The sequence below is a fragment of the Cyclopterus lumpus genome, chromosome 17, assembly GCF_009769545.1.
Source record: "Cyclopterus lumpus isolate fCycLum1 chromosome 17, fCycLum1.pri, whole genome shotgun sequence".
NCBI lineage: Eukaryota > Metazoa > Chordata > Actinopteri > Perciformes > Cyclopteridae > Cyclopterus > Cyclopterus lumpus.
This window is the reverse complement of record NC_046982.1, coordinates 10,706,511-10,729,651: the sequence shown is the minus strand read 5'-3', so window position 1 is coordinate 10,729,651 and position 23,141 is coordinate 10,706,511. Positions and strand designations below refer to the sequence as shown.

The 23,141-nt window shown below is 40.9% G+C and overlaps 3 protein-coding genes across 5 annotated transcripts; 2 read left to right on the top strand and 1 right to left on the bottom strand.

The window, feature by feature from the left end:
• Nucleotides 1-1,866: 1,866 nt before the first annotated feature.
• On the bottom strand, nucleotides 1,867-8,747 carry pcyt1aa (phosphate cytidylyltransferase 1, choline, alpha a). Its single transcript, XM_034555857.1, has 9 exons — nucleotides 8,237-8,747; nucleotides 5,792-5,905; nucleotides 5,103-5,202; nucleotides 4,767-4,883; nucleotides 4,490-4,641; nucleotides 4,145-4,223; nucleotides 3,645-3,787; nucleotides 3,309-3,497; nucleotides 1,867-2,333 (listed from the first exon to the last, which is right to left on the bottom strand). Exons 2-9 carry the CDS (start codon nucleotides 5,903-5,905, stop codon nucleotides 2,115-2,117), a joined length of 1,113 nt encoding a protein of 370 aa, XP_034411748.1. The 5' UTR covers nucleotides 8,237-8,747; the 3' UTR covers nucleotides 1,867-2,114.
• Nucleotides 8,748-12,412: 3,665 nt separating this feature from the next.
• LOC117746790 (lysine-rich arabinogalactan protein 19-like) lies at nucleotides 12,413-14,733 on the top strand. 2 transcript variants are annotated; one of them, XM_034556095.1, is made up of 5 exons: nucleotides 12,413-12,426; nucleotides 12,890-12,953; nucleotides 13,177-13,221; nucleotides 13,586-13,734; nucleotides 13,830-14,733. In XM_034556095.1, the coding sequence occupies exons 2-5, from the start codon at nucleotides 12,890-12,892 to the stop codon at nucleotides 14,499-14,501; spliced, it is 930 nt and encodes a 309-aa protein (XP_034411986.1). In that variant the 5' UTR covers nucleotides 12,413-12,426; the 3' UTR covers nucleotides 14,502-14,733. The 2 variants fall into 2 exon arrangements, with proteins under 2 accessions (XP_034411986.1, XP_034411987.1); XM_034556096.1 differs by having other exon boundaries at nucleotides 12,421-12,440.
• Nucleotides 14,734-15,232: 499 nt separating this feature from the next.
• Nucleotides 15,233-22,180, top strand: LOC117746151 (dynein, cytoplasmic 1, intermediate chain 2a-like). 2 transcript variants are annotated; one of them, XM_034555066.1, is made up of 17 exons: nucleotides 15,233-15,385; nucleotides 17,351-17,459; nucleotides 17,557-17,689; nucleotides 18,103-18,187; nucleotides 18,541-18,603; nucleotides 18,807-18,934; nucleotides 19,025-19,114; nucleotides 19,368-19,530; nucleotides 19,640-19,739; nucleotides 19,879-20,004; nucleotides 20,260-20,406; nucleotides 20,585-20,698; nucleotides 20,792-20,925; nucleotides 21,047-21,191; nucleotides 21,290-21,430; nucleotides 21,679-21,804; nucleotides 21,912-22,180. In XM_034555066.1, the coding sequence occupies exons 2-17, from the start codon at nucleotides 17,352-17,354 to the stop codon at nucleotides 22,011-22,013; spliced, it is 1,905 nt and encodes a 634-aa protein (XP_034410957.1). In that variant the 5' UTR covers nucleotides 15,233-15,385; nucleotide 17,351; the 3' UTR covers nucleotides 22,014-22,180. The 2 variants fall into 2 exon arrangements, with proteins under 2 accessions (XP_034410957.1, XP_034410958.1); XM_034555067.1 differs by lacking the exon at nucleotides 18,541-18,603 and having other exon boundaries at nucleotides 15,243-15,385.
• The last annotated feature ends 961 nt before the right edge of the window (nucleotides 22,181-23,141 follow it).

Here is a 23,141-nt window from a genome sequence, read left to right as displayed (position 1 = left end):
GACGAGGGTTCCCAAAAGTAGCTTCGCACCGAAATCACTGCTGGATTTGTGAACTTAACAGAAGAATTATTAGCTGTGTAGAAACCTTTGAATTATTTCCCAATTTTAAAATGAGATTTGCACCCACAAGTATGGAGGCAGTCTTTGTGACCGTAAGCCATAAGTTATTTTTGGGAAAGCAAGCCTAGAACAGATCAATCCAACATCTTGTCAACATTTATATTAGTCATCACAACAGTATTGCATTACATCTTCAGATCACCTGTGATGTTTAATGTTCCGGTAGCATCGGAGACAACACATGCATTAATCACTGGAGATGCAGGACGCAGGACACACACACGCGCCGGAAAATCTCAAATATTTGAGCCGGTCGCATCACTTCAGTGTTGCAACAATGGTTCAGAAAGGAAAGATAATGCTCACTCTTTGTGCTCATCTCAGGAAATGGAATCAGTTCTAGGAAGAAGGTAGCTACATAAATGTTGATCTGATACATAAATCTAAAGCCCTCACACCACAATGGGACAGTCCAGTCTGCCAAAATACATCTTTAAACCGATGCGGGCTGTGTTCACTGACCCACTTCTCTTCAGCAGCAGTCCTGCAGATTGTTGCAAGATCTAGAAAACACCCGAAGCCCCAAATGTTTTGGATGGCCTTGTATATCCTCCCATGAATGTATGCTACTACGAGGCCATATTCAGAAAAGTGTGCTTATGACTTCAACTAACCAATAGATGTTATTTCTTATGAGAATTAGGGCTTTTAGACAGTTCTCAGGTCTGCTTTGATATATGAAAACATATTACTTTCTAAAGTTTTCACATGTGTATCAGAGGAAAATTATTACTTCCCTACAGGCCCAGGCGATACAGGATCTGCATGAGAGTAATAATGTTATATACACACACACACACACACACACACACACACACACACACACACACACACACACACACACACACACACACACACACACACACACACACACACACACACACACACACACACACACACACACACACACACACACACACACATAACTCCGGCCTTGCTTATGTTGATTCATTGCTCAAACTGTCAAAGCACCTCTAAACAAAGTAGATTAAGATCATTATCTGTACAGAGGATGAAAGGAAAGATTAAATCTACAAAAATAAGTAGTACTACATAAACATTTAAATGGTTCGTTGTTGCAGAACTTTCTTTTTAAGCCACAAGAAAGGCGTCCAGTTATAACTAGTCTTCCAAAGACTGATTCTTCTCAGCAGACACAAACTTTAAAAAGGAAATGTATTACTAAATGCAGTAAAGTCAAAGCTGAATCTGTCAACAGATGGTTGACGGAAGACATATGAACATGCTGACGTAAGAGCTTGCAAGCAAAAACATACCATGCACAAACACACAGACACGCAAAGCCCAAAAGCAGGCAGACAAACTTGGGGAAAAAGCTGCTGTTTAGAAGACACATAACACTCGACTCTCAGGTTCAGCTCAAATTCTCTGTTAATACAAAGAAAAGTCAGGTTGGTTTCATTTTAGCATAAGCCGAATATGCCGCACATGGGCAGACCATTTAAATATCCAGTTTTCAGACCTGCTCTGAAAAACCTCCCCCGGAGATATTCAACAGCGTCTCCACGAGGTCCGAGCTCGACAAAAAACCTGCGAGCCCTAACCCGCTAAAGCCGTGACAAAAACTAAAATCACGACCTCACTTCAACGCTAGCCTTAAGAATACCGTCATAGATGGAATTGTGCACCGAGTGTAACCCCTGCCAATATTACTAAGTGACAGTGAGCGACTCATAAACTCAACATCAAAAGTGATCGAGATAAATGAGACTAGTTTCAAAGAACTCGGATGAATAGTGGTAACTTTTACTGACCAATAAAACAAAACAAAGAGGACAAAGTTGGCAGTTAAAAACAAATGCCGTGCAGAAACCGCCTGTTGAAGTTAACGTGACACTGAAGAGTTAAAAAAAAGTAAAATCTTAAACTAACAAAACAATGTAAGCAGGAGCTCGATGAACACATTACTCGACAGCTCAGTTATCGAGTGACTCTGACTGTGGCTCAACGGCGGGGAAGGATTGCAAAGTGCTCTAGTTTTCATCGTCTTCGTCGTCGTCCTCGCTGATGAGGTATCCGCGGGCCCCGCTGTGGTGGGGTGGAGGCGAGGGAGGCGGGGAGGTCTTGGTGAAGAAGGGGAGACGGAAGGTGGGAGAAGGGGATCGCTCCTCACGGGTGGGGCTGCTGTTGGGGCTCTGCCTTGGGCTGATGGCCTGAAGCATGCGGCCCTTCCCTTCCTTCAGCATGTGCTTCTGTGGATGTGACAGAAACAAAAGGGACTGTCTGTGAAATCGACCGATGATACAACCAGTTTAATGCAAGCACAAGATGGGAATACGGGAGGAATTAAGTTTAAAAACCCTGCCGTCAGAAGTGTCCATACACATCTTTTTTTTGTTTGTGATGACCTTTTATTCATATTTGGCTTTGTCCTTTTAAATTGAGCCGTTTTCTCGTCAGTATCCTAAACTAAGCTCGTACTCTGCTGGCTGTAGCTTCAGAATTATTAGGCAGATAGTGTGATTGAGTGTGGAATCAAAACTTCTCATGTAACAATTAAGCAAGTAAGCATATTTTACAAAATGTCAAACTATTCTGTTAAGAAATGTGATTGTATGAATACGATACAACAAAAAAACCTTCTCAAATCTTGGGTCATTGGCATGACATCTTATAAACTGGGGGGGTGTGACCTACAGGTACCTGCACAGTGCTTTGCATGTGCAGGAAACATGCCAAATGTTTTTAGGTTGATGAAGGTTTTTTTAGACTTAACATGCAGTCAGTGGTTCAGGTCATACCAGTACAGAGGTGGAGCAAAGTCCCTGTATGCAAATCACAAGTATGCTTCAAGTTCTGGCTGTGGGGTCCCAAGTCCAGTTCAAGTCCTTTATGTTTCACGCACTAAGAAAAGTTATTATGGGCACTTCTATGTCATTGTAAAATGAATAATAAATGTAAAGCAGTATAGTTGGTTAGTAAAATAATGAATGCTTTCCAAAATGTGTATGTATTACTATCAAATAAACACAATAGCAAAATCATCAGGTGTGCCATAGTATGTTATTACATGCATGTCACCAAGTTACATTTTTTCCATGTGAAGTGTGTCATAGATGGTTAGGTCTTCCTTCCCTCTGCAACATGTCTCCCATGCCATCAACAGTGTGAATACAAAATGTGTGATCAAACAGTGATTAAAGACGGAACTAAACCAACGTCCTCACCAGAGCTCCCTCAGGGCCAAACATCTGCAGGAAGTTGCCAATGAACTCCCTGGATTTCTCCTCCCATTTCTGGATGAGGTCGATGCTCTTCTCCTCTACCTTCTGGACAAACTCTTTGCTCTTCTCCTCCACGTCACGCACCTTCCTCTTCACCTTGTCCACGCGCTCCTGCAGGTGGTACTTCTTCTCCTGATAAAGGGCGGGGACATCAAAGGTTCCAAAAAAAAAAAAAGACGATGTGTGTATCTGCCACATATTCAACATAAATTACACACAAACAACTGCTATCCCGTCACACCAACCCTCACGCAGGAAAACCAAAGCTAGGTTTCGTACATTAATGAAGCTGACGTTGAGTTCCTTCGCTGTGTATCCTCTCTGCAGGTTGCGTCTGACGTATACATCATAGTCACGGACTATGCGTGTGATGATGTCAGAGGTGGAGATGCCCTCTGTCCGCTGGGTGGGAGCGAACATACCTGCGGAGGGCAGAGGGTGGTGAACAGGTCAGTCGTCACCCGATACAAATGTATGAATAGTGAGCCCTTTCTTTATATGTACGTGTCTGCATGCATTGATTTATGTTCTTTATGCTGCACAAGGTTTGAGCAAACTGTTGCATGTGGACACAATGCAATACATGTTAGGGAGGATACATCATTGGTATAACTTTATACTGTACTATATCCCACGGACCCATTTCAAGTTAAGTTACACAACAATACAATACCATACATTACCATATGAGCATTGGCAGCAGCAGTAAATAATTAACTGTGTGTAATTACTTATTTATTGCTTAACACACCACCACCCCTGGTTACTTTGACACTTACCAGCTTCCTTGATGTGCCTGTACACGTCATCACTGCCTGCTGAGGAGTATGGGATGTCGTCATGGGCCACAAAGTCAATCTGGAGAAGTCATCACAACACACATCACAGTAAATCCACATCTACAAATTGTGCAAAGACTAAAATACATAAAGACATGGCCGGGGAAAGGCTAGAGGATCAGGGATTGGTGGCTTGTCAACTCATTCTTCTTCTTCTTCTTAGATCATTTCATTTTCAGTTTTTGGTCTCACAATTTAAGATTGTGAATGAATAAACATCCCAAGTGTCTATAATTGTGTTGTTTTGTCTTTTAACCCAGCTGTTTCTCAGTCTCATCTACTCACGCGATGTTTTGTGAGGAACTCTGGCGATAACGTCCAGGGAGCGTTTCGCACCACTTCATCAACATAGCGGCAATGTATGATGGCATCGTATCGCTCATCCTCATTCATCACTGTGAAGCCCTTGTATTTGTGGGTCAGGTCATCACTGCACACTTTGAATAGTTGAAAACATATACTGAAATTATTGTTTGAAATGCCTTTACCATTTTTTACTCAAAGAAGCAGCTGTGCTATTGTGAAAGCCTATATGGACACAAACATTCAGACACAGACTTACCTCCTACGATGAGGTGTGTATTTGGGAAGAGGCATTTAGCCTGCATGAGGGCTCTGGCGTGACCAGAGTGGAAAACATCAAAGATGCCGTCTGCATACACCCGCACCGGTCTCTCAGCTGGACAGAGAGGGACAAGTCATGCAGAGATGAAAGATATATACTTATCTGTACAGAGTGAATCTAAAATTGTACTTGTTTGTTCAGATGTGAGATGACAGAGGAAATGTACCGATAATAACAAATAAAAAAGCAGAATGTGTAAGAACTATGAGGAGAAAGATTTCATAAGACCAAGAGAATTAATGAGAAAGGAAGACATCAATACATTAGACTCACGCAGTGTTCCCCTCTTGGCCTCCTCCATGCTAACTCTCTCATAGGGTTTACCATCAGCTGGCACCAGCTCGTCTGCGAAAGGTGCAGGGTGCTTCAATCCCTAGAAGACCCAAGATTTTATACAAACATTTTTAGCTGTACGGCATAGTGTTCCCTGGTTGGATGAAATACAATTATCACGCTCAAACTGAAATTCAAGCAAACGACTCATTAGCCAACATACGGTCTGACACATGAGGTGCAGAGCAGATAAAAACAGATTTCAGTTCTACAGAGAAAACTAACTTTTCCTCCTATTGATAAATCAAGCCACACATTCATATATGGCAGAATCAGTAACTTTTTTTAAATCACTTCTTAAAAACATATTTTTATAGAATTGCTTTTAAGTGATGTCGTCCTTTTATGCAGTTCTTTTTGTTTGTTTTATTCATTTATTTATTTGTTTGCTTTCTATTCTATTTGCTCTTGTTAGTTGTTTGTGCATGGTTGTGTTGATTGTATTGACATTATGTATGTCTGTCTATATAACATATTCTCTGTAGAGCACTTTTGTTAAAAGGTGGTATATAAATAAAGTTATTATTATTATTATTATTATTATTATTATATACAGCACATGCACATAGCCTACAAACAGCTGGACAAACATGCTGCTCAATGACAGCCAAGGAACACAGCTGACTCACCACAGTACATCTGGGGATTTTCCCAAGCTTCTCTCCCTCCTCGGTCTCGCGATTGAAGCTCTCTCTTCTCCTTTTTCTGGACAGCAGCAGCCCACTGGAGCTTTGGGCCTCCATCTGAGTCAAATGCCAAAACAAATTAGCAATTTAAAAAAGCAGCATACTCCACATACACCACACAATGCTTGGATTAAACAGGGACCCACAGATGCAGACATGCAGTTGTGCCCATGTGCCCATGTTCTGGACATGCACACTGTGTTATAGTAAGCTTATTTGTTTTGCATACAAACACATACTGTAAATCTAGATGGCACTAAGGTTATGGCAGATGACATATCCAGAGTCAACCATGACCCAGTAACAGAGGAAACACAGTGTGTGCCTGTGCTCAATGAACCAGGTAGCACAGTATAAAGAAAATAGAGGCTTTCCCTGACGCATAAATAACACCACTTGTTCCTTCAAGATAAAACATATTGTTCCAAAACATACAGAAAATTAAGCATGTCCAGTCTTCTTTGATTCTGCTGATATTTCCACAAATCAAAGGTTACTGAGATAAAGTGAATGTCACATTTGTCATCAGGTGGGCTAACATTAGATGTCGGGCTAACTTTAGATGGTGTTGATGTTTCAGCTGACTTTGTTTTGTAGGCCACATAACGGTCAGCTGGGTGACTTTCCAGTGACTTCACACAATGGTTTATGTAATGATACTTTGCCATTTATTGAATCATTTAAAGTTTTGAGAAAAATTGTATGTAAAGAATTTCAACAAACAACATCCTGGGTGTCTGTATTAGATATCATAAAGAAGGGCTGAAAACAACCAATCTCCTTGATCAGTACTTCATCTGCTGATTATTTTCTCAATTACTCTTAATCTTTTGGGCTGTAAAGAAAAAAAAATTAAAAACAGTAAAAAATTATAATAAACAAGCCCATCGAAATTTACCATAGCCCGAGATCATAGTCTTGAAATATCTTGTTTTGTCTATACGCTCAAAACCCTACGATATTTTATGTAAAATGATATAACATTGAGTAAAGCAGTATCTTCTCACATTGTAGAAGCTGGAACCATCAATGTTTATGTTAATCATTTGGGCGTTAAAATGACTTAAATGATTAACTGTTTGTCAAAACAGATGTCAGATTTCACAATTGCCTTACAATTTCAGACATTCGACTATGCACAACCAAATAAACCTGGGAGAGTCTAAATTTAACCAATAATTGTCCTTTGTATCCTGGTAGAACAGGACTTGGAACCAAAGATAGTCTTTTTAACATGACAATAACTAACCCAAACACCTTCAAAGCTCTACTTGATAACGATGATGTGACATCCACCCTGCCAGTCCATATTTAGTGCAACAATAGCAACGACTTTTGATATATGATATCTTATCACAAGGGTTCCTGTGTTATGGGTTAAGGCTCTATGACCTATTCCACACATTCCATCACAACACTAAAAATGAAGCCACCGGTTTTTTAGGCAGAGTTCATTATTTTAAAATGTTTTGTCACTGCTTTGACTTGCTATTACAACTTAATAACCCTTGGCTGGACTATTGCTGCTGTTCAGTTATGAAAGTGTGACTCGGTCCAATGAGTGACAGATGTAACAGTACAACCCTGGAGGATATAGCTGCCTGATCAAACACTGGCCATTTGCACGAGCAACCCTCTGCCTCTTTCTCTTGGCAACAGGTGAGTGAGAAGCCCTGCAGAGCCCTCACACACCTTCAGAGGAGATGTACATGACCAGCACATGTGATCATAACCAAACCGACTGCTATAAAAAGAAAGCAAGGACAGTGCCAAGTACAACACCTTCCAATCTTATTAAGTAAGAAGAAGAAAAATGCTAAAGATACATTTTTGTGAATACGACTTATATTTATAGTGTCCAGGGCTACAAATGTTCAGTATTGAATAATCTGTTAATTAATTTCTCCATTATCTCACAAAAAAACACATACAAATAATGTTGACTAACAAAAACTGACTAATCGGCTCTAATATAACTTGCAAACATGCATAAATAAAATGTCAATTTTGCAAAAAGGCCGCTGGAAGCCGGGCTCCTGGTGGTTCCCGGAGCACAATTTGAGAACCACATGATTCAACTGCATTTCACACAATGTTCCCGATGCCTGGCTTCTCGCTTGTTTCAACCTGTCCCTCAACTTAATGTCACGCAGTCAAGCCAAAAGTGAACTCGCGTTAGCATAATACGCATCCTGATATTATTCTGTGGCCAGTACAACTGACAGATGAGTTGTGCTGGTGTCACTGGTTGTGCAGCTTCGGCTCAGACCTTACTGGTCAAACCTTACTGGACGCAAAACAACTTAAAGTCAATATGCTAACGACCTCGGATGGTAATGTTAGCTTACGCGTAACAACAACTTTGATTTCCTGCTTGGCGTTACTTACTGTTCACTCTTGTGTCCGGAATGCTGCTTTGCAGGAGTGGGCGGCTTCCTAACGTCGCACTGCGAGCTAACAGTAGAAAGCTAGCTAACACTGCTACTGTCGGATGCTAGATAGCAAGCTAGCTGCAAAGCTAGTTGGCTAGTTGGCTAACTTTAGCCGTTAGCTCACTCACTGGCTAACGGTAACAAGCTACCACGGTAAATCCGTCACAAACGAACCCTGTGAGTCCGAGGCACCGGGGCTCGTTGTATTATTGGCGGAAAACACAACTATGAGAAGAACAGAAAAAGTAACAGCAGTGACAGCTTGAACTACAACGCTGACAGGTCAACAACCCAGGAACTACAAAACTTCGACATCCTTAAAGGAACTGATATACCAGTCGGACATTTCCGGTGTTGTCTCGCGTCGCCACCTAGTGGAAAATGGAGACGATGTTATGCTGCAGAAGGACCAACTGATACCTACTATTATTTTGTACAAGGTTGTCGACCCAGCTGTTTCCAAACCTGATGGATTTGATTCTTTGGCCACATGGGGGATGCAGAAATCCGGCTGAATCAGCAACACTCGCAAATTATGAACAGTAGCTGTGGGCAAAAGGAGAAACGACTACATGTGTTTTGTTTTTAATTAAACAACACTATTCCAGTTTTTAAATCAGTGAATTAGAATAAACTTTTTACAGTTGTATATCAAGTTTCCTCTAACTGATTTAATAAGTAGCCAAACACTGATAATTTCTCTGTAAAATGAGTATTTCATATATTTTAAGTACATTTTGCTCATGATACTTTCATAATTGCTATTAAGTTGACTACGCTAGCCGTACTTTGCTTTGTGAGTTCTTTTTAGCCCATTTTGACTCAAGAATGGAAACATTTCTTCTGCAGCAAGCATAAGAGAAGTTTCATTCAAATATCTGCAATATTGCACGATTTTAGAATAGGAAACCTTAGCACTGCCCTCCCACATGCATAGTGGTAATTTGGTTTAAGCACAGAGGCAGCAACGCTGTGGAATGAAGGGTCTAGAGCTGGAAACATCTTGAGCTGGTCCTCTTGTGTCCTGCTGAGAGCTCCAGGACACAAGGTGTAATTTCACTTGAAGATCAGAGGGGCACAAGTTGCAATAATTGATACCCTGCAGGTGGTGGTGGTAAAATTGTGCAACAAAATCTGTTGTGCATTGTAGTTATGCAACTATTCTGTGGTCCCCTTCATTAGGAGTTTGACTTGAGGGTATGTGTTGTCCCCATCTTTAAATAACATCCATTCAAATATCATGACACAATTTCATTCAATCAACCAAAGAAGCCTATAAGACATTATACAACATCTGAAAACATCCTCCTGCTGCTTGGATATTCTACCAAAACACTTTTCTAAAAAATGTTCACACTGCATGACCACATGCGTTTACAAATTGTAAACACATCCCTTCTCTTACGTGTTTCCCATAAGCCCTAAAAACTGCAAAATTATTAAACCACTCCTAAAAAAGGCAAGTTTGGACCCCGAAATAATGAAAAATTATAGGCCAATATCAAACCTCCCATTTTTATGTAAAATAATGGGAAAAGTGTTTTGAAGACAATTCAATAAAGATATAACAGAAGTAATTGTTTTTGGTCCCAAGGACCAACGATTGAAAGTCAGCGCTCAGCTTCAAGCGCTGATGTTAAAAACCACAAACCAAGCCAGAAATCTAGGTGTAGTTATGGATTCATCTGAACAGCCATATCAAGACAATTACAAAATCAGCCTACTATCACCTGAATAATATATCAAGGATTAGAGAACCGGATTTGTATAAACTTGTCCATGCGTTGATCTTCAGTAGACTTGATTACTGTCACGGTGCGTTCACAGGTCTCTGTAAAAAGTCAGTCAGAAAGCTGCAGCTCGAGTCCTCACTGAGACCAGGAGAGTGGATCACATCACTCCAGTTCTAAGGTCTTTGCACTGACTTCCTGTCCAACAAAGAATTGACTTTTAAATACATTTGTGATCTGCTGCGACCTTATGAACCATCGCGACCCCTCAGGTCGTCTAGTCTACTTTCTGTTCCAAGAGTCAGAACTAAACATGGAGAAGCAGCGTTCAGTTCTTCTGCTCCACATACCTGGAACAAGGTCCCTGAAAGCTGCAGGTCTGCTGAGACCCTCAGAGACCCTCAGCTCCTTGAAATCCAGATTGAAGACTTTTCTGTTTGCTGTTGCCTTTAATTGAACACGATTCAAGGATATCAATCAATTTCTGCATCTCACTACTGCATTTTATTTCTCTAACTGCACTGCAACTTTTATTATACTTCTTGCTTTTTGACTGTTTTTAATGTTTAAATAAATGTTCTTAATTGTTTTCTTTTGCATTATGTTTTGATGCTTTTAATGGTTATATGTGAAGCACTTTGAATTGCCTTGTTGTTGAAATACAGTGATTCCATGCAATTAAGAAGTGTTTAATGCCAATTAGGAGAATAACTAATGTGTTGTGATATAGTGTAACTAACAGATCCTTGTTACATAATTACATTTTCTCAAAACAATGTACATAATATTTACAATCTCATTCAACTTTGTAAACCCGGTGTAACATGCACTGTTTTGTCAATTTTAAATAAATAGACATTGCCCCATGGTCCAAATTAGCTTTATCCGACAAATGGAAATAATACACAAGTGTTAGTTACTCTGACAAAGATATTGAAAGAAAATATCAGATTCTTGATTATTTTTTTGTATTTTGTGAGGCGTCTGTTTGTCTCTGCGTACATGTCAAATAAATGTATATCATTTGAAAATAACAGGTACCCTAGCCTTACATTTTTGACATGTGTACAGAGCAATTACAGTATGATCTTCCCCATTAGCCACCTGGCAGAGCCCCTAGACTCCCTGTCTCTTCTGGGACTCTTTGATCGTAGCCTCACCTGCTGGTTTGAAGGATAGCATTTGCTTCACTGTTGACAAACACTGAGCAGGCATGCAAACCTGGAGGAAAATGGAAATGAAGGAAGTTAAATTAACCTAAGAATGTAATGAAGCAAAATCAGTCAGCTGACATATTCATTCTGTCTTTGATTCCGTCAGCTAAAAATCTTTCGCTGCGGTAGGTTTTAGGCCTGATTTGACAGTCCTTTGGATGTTTGAGCCAGTGGGGCGGCCGAAGCAAACACACGCAGAAAGCATCATCATTTACTGTCAGCAATCCCTAATGCAGCCTTTTCACACTTGTAGAAATGTGTGATTTTGTACATAACGGGGTTTCACAGGCCTCGCCACATTATATTCTGGATCACTTCTAATAGTTTGACACTTGAACCCACACTGATGTTTCCCAACAGGACGAACACAGAGGATAAGACATGGGATGAAGGTTCTGGTGGGAAAAATCCTCAACATTGGATTTGTTCGAAACATTTATTAAACAGTAATTTTATAACATATTTTTTTAATGTATGTCTTTTTGCTATCTAGCAATTCAGCAATACATGTATCGATGTGCAAACTAATAAAAGTTGTGTTTTGACTTTAAACAATAATTTCTCAGGCTGTGTTACTTGGTGACTTGGTGTTTGGACAAGTTAGCCCCATACTTCTTGCATATTTCTTGGGGACTTAAACAGCAGTTGACCGTGCTCGCCCCCTATTTTTTGACAAAGTTAAAAGGCCATATCCAGCTGTTTTGGGACAGAGGGTTAATTTACCTTGCAGGTATGTTTTCTTCAAGAATTTGCCTACAATGGCACAGTGTGTGTTGCCATGTTATGCAAATTGGGTTCATTAAACTAACAAAACATCTTGTTTGTTTGTTTGACAGCTATAGATTTAAGAAAACATAGTGATTTTGAATGCATGACCTCTATCTCTACTAATGGCTTCATCCAGGATTATGACTCTCGAAACTGGATTGCCTGTGCATCAAGTAGGAGTCCTGCTGTCACAGGACTGTTTCCTGTACCTTTACAAGGAGTCCTATTTTGTTTGAAGTTGGTCTTTTATCGCTGGTTCATGCTCAGTGCACTAATGAGCTCTTCCACGTCTCAACAGAAAATGCATGAGGGGTGGAGTTAGGCCTTCTTGCAGCTCAGTGGCCAATGGAAAGGCTCCACTAATAACGACAGTATTTATGAACAGTTATGTTGTGCAGCAGATTAGAAACAGAACTGGAGAGCAGCAACAACAGGTGAGCAGTTTAGAGTAAGTAGCAACTCAAGTAAAAATGTTATAAAAGTAGAGCTATACATAAAAGGCAAACTTTGCTTTGCAATGTTTATGTTGTGTAGTAAATGCCCATGAAGAAGAATTTTGAGCCTAATTATCTGACAAATGTTTAAAAGAGTCTTTGTGATTGGTAAATGAATATCAGACAGCTACTATAATTGGAAAAAGACCTGGAGGTTCCAGTAAAATCAAGAAATGTAATCTTATTGGCATGTGATTAATTTTTTTCTCTCAAGGTAGTTTTTGCTTTACCAGCAGCTATCTTCATCTGGTGGATACTTTTGAGTGTCACTGCATATTTCTTAACCTTATTGTGCTTTCAATATGCAGTTGCTCTCCTATTCAATATAGGCTTTTGTGAATCACAGTATTGACATAAAACAGAATGCAAAACATCAAGGTTTTGCTTGATATTGCATTTGCAGATGTCGAGGATGATTTCCCAGGCGTCCCTGTTGAGGACGCTTTGCAACATGCTGTTATTGGCAGGTTCGTCTAAATGAAATGCATTAAATTCTTCTTCTTTACGGAGGAAGTTAAAACCTTAAAAAGTTTAAAAATTGAACGAGATTGAACAGATTTTAATTGTATGTGTTGATAGCACTGTTCATATAGTCACAAGTTGAGTGTCCCTTTAATTTCTGTGTATTGCTTTGCAGAGTGAAGTGCTTCATTTTTTATGGTGTCTAATATATTATCTGCCTCCCTCCAGGTTTGCTAGAAGCAACATCTCTGATGAAAGTGAAGAATCCTGAAGGTATTTAACCACCTTCATGTAGATTATAATCATGATGATCTAAGTCTTTTTTATTATTCAAGTTATCATTTAAGTTTACTGAACTTAATATATAAGTGAATGTACCTAAAAGTATGAAGTTTAAGTGCAACTATTTCTGGAAAGATACTGGCACTGTGCTTTTAATACTGATATACTGGCAGTAAACTGTGCAAATAATCAATAATACATGCACTTATATTTCTATAGGATTTAAAATGCCCCTGCGCATCCTAAACCATACATCCATTTTTTGGGGGGATTATACACAAAATGCTTTGCAAATTGGAATTTAGATAGCAATTCTTTCCCCCCTTATCATTTCTGATTTTTCGCTCTTCCAAAGGGAATCCAGTTAAAATTGGCTCTGCCCAGGCACATGATTTCTTTACTAATTCTCGACCTAAGAGGAACATTGATCCAAAGTGGTATAAAGCCACGCCTGATTTCCAGTCCTACTACCGCTTCTACAACAGTATTGGACACATTGAAGGAGTAAGTTGAGATTGATTTGAGATTCTTATATATATGGTTGTACTTGTATTACTCTATACAGTTTTCATTTCCTCTCTGATATGTTTCTCTATCAGCTCTATGAGATCGACAGGATCAGGATGGTGTATCAGCAGATGCGTCACTTCGAGGTAACCTATGGCCCAGATGCCTCCAGTTACCAAAATGTAATGGGTGTGCTGACTACCACCGCAGAACCAACTACTACCACTCAGCCCCCTCCTCCACCCACCACCCCTGCCCCGACACCAGACCCTCTGGAGAATGCTCAGAGGATCTATCTCTGTAACCCCAAAGACCCACTCTGCAAACCTCAGATCGTCTACCTGCCAACAGGGGCTGTTGCAGTACTCTGTGACCCACGTGTCAACGCCGCCTGCAGGCCCAAAACAGAGGAGGAGATCAAAGTTGCTGCTCCTTCCCAACCACCCCCAGCTCTTCCGGCTCCCAAAAAATCAGTCGAACCCCCCCCTCCTCCTGCTATCACTGTTAAAGGTATGGAGTATGACTGTGACCCATACTGGGACCCTGACTGCCTCATCGATCACCCTCCCCGCCCCATCCAGGTAACATCCGCACCAGAGACACCCACTGAAGAGAAAGTGGAGAAAGAGGATGTAGCAAAAACCAAGGAAAGCGTCCCTGAAGAACCAGCCACACAGAAAAGCCCTTACATCGACCCTTATGATTTCAAACGTGAACTTTATGACCCCTTTCGTTATGCCGATCCAGCTCCTGAACCAGAGTAAAGTGCCTAAGAAATGATGGCCTTCCATATAGGGCAGGACTACAATATTAAATCACAAGACCAAACCAAGGCAGGACTGTGAGAAAATCCATATTAAAAACAAAGGTCAACATTCAAACATGCAAATCATCAAATGTTGTGCGGGACAGACATGTAGACAATGCCTTTACTGTGTTTGCAGTTATCCGCATGACACACCACACTGATTGATTTGTATGGATGTTCATAAGAAATGCCAGAACATTTTTGTATGGAATAAAAATATGAAAAATAATAATAAAAATGATTAACAAATGCTCATAAATATGTGTGATTTTATATTTAATTTTAGTTTGAGTTTGTTGTTGTTTTGACTAAACAACCAACCACTATGTAAAGTAGCTAACATTGTCTACATTTTTGGAAGCTCCAAAATTAAAATGCTGCTTACATTTTAATGGTCAGTTATAATAATCCTATTATAATACATGTTTGTATTTAAGGCTCTGGGATTGGACATTCTACGTCTACTTATGCAACTTTTAATGCTTGTCTTTGATGGGTAATTGATTGATTTTTTTGTCGTGATCATTTTAGTTAAATAAAACTAACACTGGTGCTAACAAATCGCGGGTAGTTATAGCTGAACAAAACACATCAGACCAATTTCTGAATCAGACGTTCAGAAATTCTTACGAGAAATGAAACCTCTGCCAGTAGGGGGCAGTAATACTCTACTTTAATAGTTGTGCCGCCAACCACAGAAGAAGAAGACCGCGGCGACGTTAATTAGCCAACTGCTTCTTTTCCAGCATCATCGGTCTCCACCATCACTTCTCTTCGGCTTAACGCCAGAAACAGGATTCCGTTGTCATCTGTCTTCTTAAACCTAATATCTGACACCAGGTATTTCATTGTGCCTTCATGACTGTGTCGCGTTCATACGCGTCAGTTAACGGGACCGGAGAGCGGAGAGGCTCGGGCGTTGCTTCGCGGTGTGACCGTTACTCGCTCATTGTGACAGTAAGCTAGGCCTGCCGGCTGTCATGGAGATTAGCGTGCTAACATGGCTAACGTTAAACTAGACGTCTGTGCTGACAGGATGGCTGTTAATTGGATTATAATAATATTTGACAAACCATTGAGACAGAAGAAAAATCTCCACGACATAAAGCATTCACGAAATAAGCGATTTTGTGATGAAAAAACACGGTTAAATAGACACAATAGCGAGTTCACATTTGTATCTGCGGATTTAGTTACGACTGCAGTTGTTGGTTGGAGCGTTTCGGTTGTGCAGCCTGACGACACGAAGCTAACGTGATGAGAGGATGAACGTGACCTGAGGATGAAGGATGACGTGTGTATATGCTGACATGACTAACCCAGCCAGGCCATCAATACAACGCTGCTAGCTCTGACTCTTAACATATATGTGTAAGAGTCAGCAATAAACGTGTATTACTGACTCCTAACATATATGTGTAAGAGTCAGCAATAAACGTGTATTACTGACTGTTACACTACTAATATTTATTTGAAAACATAACCGTTTAAAAATTATATAATTACCTAGTTTTAGGTTGTATATTTTTTTTAACAATACCCCCTCTCATTCATTTCATTTCATGAGGAGAAAATAGATAAAGAGAACATTGTTATCAACAGTTGGCTGGTGTTCACATGTTCCCAGTATGACAGGCCCACGGCGATCAAAATCACGGATATACGTGTAGTTTGCACACTGGAAAAGCTGAATTACTGGTGCTAATATTTAATGAATTACTTGGAATTGTTGAATATATCTGTATCACTTAGCACCAGTAGAAACAGCAAGCCAGGAAAAAGCAATACTTGTTGCAACACTCCAACACAATAATATTTAGTTTACTACCATGAATGACGAACAAAATCAGAACATCTTCAGCTTTGAGAAGCTGAAAACTGAGAATGTTTGGTATTTTCTATTGAAAAATGACTAAACCGTTAATCGATTATCACAATAGCTGACAATTTATTTTCCATCAGTCCATTAGTCAATTTATCAAGTAATCATTTCAACTCTAAAATAGATCTGCAGTGTAGTTTTGAACCGTCTCAGGGCTGCTACATAAGTTAGTGTTGGTTGGTAGATACACCTCGATCACATGGACTAACAGGGAAATTAGGCCTGATGAAATTATTATATTAAGATCATAATAATGTCCCTGAAAAGAGATTTATTTTTTGCCTTCACACAAGGTCAGCAGTCATTTTTAAGTCACAGTACAGGATGTACATGTCACATGTACAGACTGTGTTGCTCAAGGTTATCGCTGATGTTGTCCACCCTGAAGCTTTAACTCTGGTCCTCCACTTGAATGTCAGTCTCTTGCCTCTGTGCTTCCTTAAATATTAGGGCTGAAATGATTAGTCAACGATTAATTGTTTGACAGAAGATGATTGGCTACTCTTGATAATTGATTAATCAGTTAATTTTTTTCTTTTTCTTTGCCAAACAGTTGATGGTCAGCCTTGCTGCTTTTTCTTGTATGTAATAATAGTCATCTGACTACCGTTGGTTTGAAAATGTGTTTCGGTCTTATGGAAATTGCGATGGGCATTTTCACAATTGTCTGACCTTTTTACAGTCCAAACGATTAATTGATCGTAAAGTAATTTTCAGATTAAAGTAATGACACTATTTGTTAGTTGCAGTACAACTAGACACCCTGTGAGCCGAGTACTAATTTGCTGATATTTAGTTGAGGATCCTGATCCGGGTTTATTTTGAGTAAGAATTCAAAGAAAAGAAGGAAAAAAAAACTAGGGTTGAATTATATCTTGAAGAGTCTCTATATTGCCCTGTAACGTCTTCTCTTCCTCCTGCAGTATGTCTGACAAGAGTGAGCTGAAGGCTGAACTGGAGAGGAAGAAGCAACGGATCGCCCAGATTCGAGAGGAGAAGAAGAGAAAAGAGGAGGAGAAGAAAAAGAAGGATGTAAGTGGTAGAAACTTAAACATTTCTAATATTGTATGTATCGCTGAAGAACCTGCTTGGCTGCTGCTTTGCTTTTAACTTGTGCTGTACTCTGTAGGGAGACTCAAAGCGAGGAGCTGAGGCGGGTGGTGGGTCCTCAGGTGGTCATGAAGACTCTGACCTGGAGAGGAAGAGGAGGGAGGCGGAGGTACTGCTGCAGAGTGTCGGCATCACCCCCGACATACACCACGGTAAACACACAATGCTCGCATGCTTCTTCTTTTGTTATCTTTCACCCTCACTTATCTGCCATCGATTTCTGGTTTGCTTGATGGATTTGCAGTGTTTATAAAATTCCCCTCTAACTTTGTTGTCTGGCTTGGTTTCTGTCACTCCCACCCCCCTCACACATGATCTGAACATTTTACATGTTTCTGCATGACACCTAAAACCTGCCTGCCATTTATTTTCATTCTCTCTTTTCTCCCCTCTGTCTGTCCTTTTGTGGTTTGTCATCCTTACTGCATGCACACTCACTCACTTCTTCCATACCTCTCTCACTCACTGACTCACTCCCTCTCCCTCACTCACTTTGACTTGCACACACTCACAGCTCAGCCCCTGAGGGTAGTAACAGAAGATACATGTCTGTTTCACTACCTAGTCCCTGCCCCCATGTCTCCCTCCAACAAATCAGTGGGCAGCGATGCAGGAAGCCAAGATTCTGGGGATGGAAACGCAGGACCAAGGTCTGTGTGTGTGAATGTGAGAGACACAGATAGAGATTGGTTGTTTAAGGCCATTTTAATGTAATTTTTGGTTGTACCTGCATGCCAAGTGTGTGTGCATTAACATGGTAAATATACTTGATAAATTCTGACCTCCTTTCCTCTTTGCCTTTTCACCGGCACATTGGCGTTTCTCAATTAACACGCACTTTATTCTTCTTCTCTCTCTGTCTTTTCCTCTTCTCTGTTCCTCATTTCTTAATTGGCTTACCTTTGCCTGTCTTTTGCGTTTTGGTTTCATTCTCTTGTCTTCCTTTTTCTTTCTGTCTGTCCCGTCTTTCTCTAACTAACACCACCTGGTGGTTTGGCTGTAGGACATTGCATTGGGATCCTGACCCCTCTACTCTGCAACTGCACTCCGACTCTGAGCTGATGGGGTACTGCTCCTCCTCCCTCCTTTAGCTTGTCTCTCAACTTTATTCAGTTTTTGTGGTTTCATCTTAGGTTTGTTTAAGTGTGTTAGTATTATGTCTGTACATCCTTATGTATGTCTCTAGGTGTACAATCTTCATTGTGTTCTTCTTTGCATTGCAAACCTTTTTATGTGTGACCTTATTTTCACCATGGTATGTGTGTGTAGACGTGGAGCCGTGAGGCTGGGCATGTCCAAATTGACCCAGGTGGACTTTGCCCCGAAGGAATTGGTGTCCTATTGCAAAGAAACACAGACAGCCACCGAGGCACTGACGCACACCGACCAAAAAGCAGGTAAACAAACATATAAAGTGTCTTCCCAACTTTCTACCTGGGTTTAATCAAAATTGAATAAGAACCAAATCAAATCTGTTTGTTTTCCAGATGAGGAAGAGGATGAGGAGATAACTGCTCGCCCAATTGGAGATGATGCCCAGGAGGAGAAAGATGAACACGGCGAACAGCAAGAGGAGGGTAAGGACAGAAGTTTGTAACATGTAAACTGTGAGCGTGGTTGATGACGTCTTAATTGTTGATACCAATAACTTTGACAGGAAATCCACTGTGCTTTAAAAAATGTGTTATCCTTTTAATACATTTTTACTTTTACTTACCAGTACAGATGTTGAGCCAATTTTGATCCATCCAGCAATATGTTTCCAGTAACCAAGAACCATTCTACTATTTTTTTCTGATATCTTTATTGAATTCACATTTATGTGTACAGACACTGCCAAAGAGCTGACAGAAGAAGAGAAGCTGCAGGTCCTGCACTCCGAGGACTTCCTGTCATTTTTCGAGCGAGGCAGCAGAATTGTGGAGAGAGCTCTTGCTGAGCATGTGGACGTCTGCTTCGACTACAGCGGCAGAGATCTAGAGGACAAGGAAGGGTGAGGCACACAAAAAAAGCTATTGTATAAATAGTTGAGGTAGAAGTTTAATGTTAGAGAAAGGCAGGCTTGATAATCTTTCTTTTTTTTTTGCGGGGTGGGTGGGCAGTGATTTGCAAGCAGGTGCAAAGCTGGTTCTCAACCGACAGTTTGCAGATGAGCGCTGGACTAAAAACAGAGTGGTCACCTGTCTCGACTGGTCACCTCAGGTGGGTAATATTTGTTATTGATCCTCACAGAGAAAGTCATCCTATTGCATGTCCAAAAATCACACAACTGGCAGAGCAGACCAGACTGACTGAAAATCCTCTGTGAACACTAAGCTGATTAATGCTATGTTCCTCTCAGTATCCAGAGCTGCTGATGGCCTCATATAACAACAATGAGGATGCTCCCCATGAGCCTGATGGTGTGGCACTGGTCTGGAACCTGAAGTACAAGAAGGGCACACCCGAGTACATCTTCCACTGCCAGGTAAGGAAGTAATTTACTTACAATTGTGCTACAAACCACTGGCATGAAGACAGTATCTCTAAGAGAGTTTACATGGGACGCCTTCGTAGCTGTGTTGTTACAGTGCATGCTGCATTACTGCAATACAGCAATGTCCCAGTTTGAATTGCAGACCTGAAGAGTTTACATTGCAAAATATATAGTATTTAACTTAATTCAACCAAATGCTCAGGCAGAAGCAAATCCATTTACTTTTTTGTTTTTTTCTTCCTCTAGTCAGAGGTGATGTCAGCTGGGTTTGCAAAGTTCCACCCCAACCTGGTGGTGGGCGGGACTTACTCCGGACAGATTGTCTTATGGGACAACAGGAGCAACAAGCGCACCCCTGTTCAGAGAACTCCCCTGTCTGCAGCTGCACACACAGTAATGCACTAGAGGGCACACGCCTTTATGTCTACACACTCGCACAGACTATTTAATTTAAGATCTTTTAAACAACGGTGTGGTAGTTTTTCAGCCAATCTCTGCACCTTTACATCTGACTAACTTCCTGGTAAGTGCATGTTGTTTTACTCCTCTAACTGTGCTCTGCTGTGTTCAGCACCCAGTTTACTGTGTGAACGTGGTAGGAACCCAAAATGCTAACAACCTGATCAGCATTTCCACCGATGGCAAAATGTGCTCCTGGAGCCTCGACATGCTCTCCCAGCCACAGGTACATTGTACTTGTGTGGATAGATTTCTGACAGACATGCTATCATACATATCAGATGTTAGAGTCTGACCCTGTCCGTTGTTTTCCCTGCAGGACAGTCTGGAGCTGGTCTTTAAACAGAGCAAAGCAGTGGCTGTCACCTCCATGGCCTTTCCTGTGGGCGATGTGAACAACTTTGTGGTGGGGAGCGAGGACGGCTCGGTCTACACAGCCTGTCGCCACGGGAGGTGTGTGATATTTGACCTCTGTCCTCAATAGCAAATATTGACTTACAACCAATTCTGGAAAAGCCTTTGGGGGGAAAAGAAGGTAATTGGCAGAACCCCTCTATTTTAATGTATTTTACAGTAAGGCGGGGATCACTGAGGTGTTTGAGGGCCATCATGGTCCGGTGACCGGGCTGAGCTGTCACAGTGCTGGAGGACCCGTTGACTTCTCTCATCTCTTCATCTCCTCCTCTTTTGACTGGACTGTCAAACTCTGGAGCACTAAGGTGAGATAGTCACAGGCACTTGCAAGCTGTTTAGTAAATCCACTTTCAGTCACAATACTTAACATTAATCCAATCCTCCCTTTTGTTCTTCTGTACAGAGCACACGTCCGTTGTACTCGTTCGAGGACAGTTGTGACTATGTCTATGATGCCATGTGGTCTCCAACACACCCTGCTCTGTTTGCTTGTGTGGACCTGGCCGGACGCCTGGACCTGTGGAACCTCAATAATGATACAGAAGTACGCACACACACAAGTCACTGAATATGACCTTCCTTTCACCCCCATTTTGGGAAACACGCTTTTTTTGTTTCTTCCCGAGTTATGGTGTCAATGTTCTCATCTGCCTTGATTGAGCATATTTCCTACAGATAAATCACAGCATTTTTGGTGAAAGTTCCTCATTATTCCATAATAGCACGTTTGAGAATGGGGAACACTGCTGTACATGAATCTCTAAGCTGGTGTGTGTGTGTGTGTTTTTTTAGGTTCCCACCGCCAGTGTGTGCGTGGAGGGCGCTCCGGCATTGAACCGCGTTAGATGGGCTCAATCTGGTAAAGAGATTGCCACCGGGGACTCAGAGGGGCAAGTGCAGGTCTACGACGTAGGGGAGGTGAGATGTCATCCCATATTACTATGATTCAGTTCTCTATCCTTTTGGCGTCACTCTCTCTAGCGTTTCCTTTACATGACGATATGTGTTGTCCTTGGTCTCTGCAGCAAATCTGCGTGCCCAAGGCTGACGAGTGGACGCGCTTCGTCAGGACGCTGGCTGAGATCAATGAGAGCCGAGATGAAGCCGAGGAACTGGCCAACGTCTGATGTTACAAACGCCACACTGACAACTGCTCATACATTTCTTTCTAGTACACTACGCCACATATAGCACACGACCGACACTGCCAGAGGAGCAGCACTCTCCTCCCTCTGGCTTCCAGCTTATCAAACCTACTACTACATGAATTGGCCTGAGGAGATTTGCAGAGCTAGAATGGATAGAAAAGACTTAGATGTGTTATTAAATGTGAGAGTTTTAGAGTATATTTGTAGGGACAATGAATGTCACATGTAGTAGAACATAAAGTTAAGTGGTTTAAAGTTAACGGCAAAGGAATACAGGGAAGTGATTTTCAGCATCGATGTGACTTCTAGCTTTGAGAAGATCCTCAGGGCTCGAGAAACTGCTCTTCTCCTGAGGCCTCAACCAAATCAGCCCTTTTTTAAATATGCAAACCTTTGTACTTGCACCTTTTTATTACCATTTGAGTGTTTTTACATGTTTTAATATTTTCCAGACACACTTGTGCACATGGCTGGCGAGGTAATTCCGCAGAGTTAAAAGAAAGAAAAGCGGACATTTCTCTATCTGATCCTCTTTATCCTCAGCACTTGAATTTGATGACCAAAACAGGTAATGTGCTTACACATGCACTCTGGCCTGTGCAGTAGTGTGTCACTTACATTTCAACCACTACAGTATTTAATATTTATTCTGTTGGTTGCTCTTATTTAAATATGTTATGTATGGTTTATAAAATGCTGCTTTGTACTAAAAGCTTTAGTACATTACTAAGATTATCACTACATGCTTTTTACCAGGCAAAATCTGTTACTACACTTGCCTTGAATTTATTGACACTTATGATTTAAAAGTGATTTCTGAACCAACGGTTATTGTTTTATACTCTGTACCCGTGTAAATGAGTAGAACAGTTTCCTGACCTTTCCTCTTTGAGGATCAACATTTAGTTTTACCAGTCGGTGCTGAGGTTGGAGACGAGTGTAGCCTTTACCACAGAAGATTAATCCACTTTGATTCTTTTCCTTTTCCATCCAATCGTTAATTCCCTCCAGTATGCAGCAGCCCAACCTCAGCAAAACTGGCAGAAATTTCAGGCTCAAACTTTCTCTTTAATGTATAATATGAGCACTGTTGCAACCATATTTGAT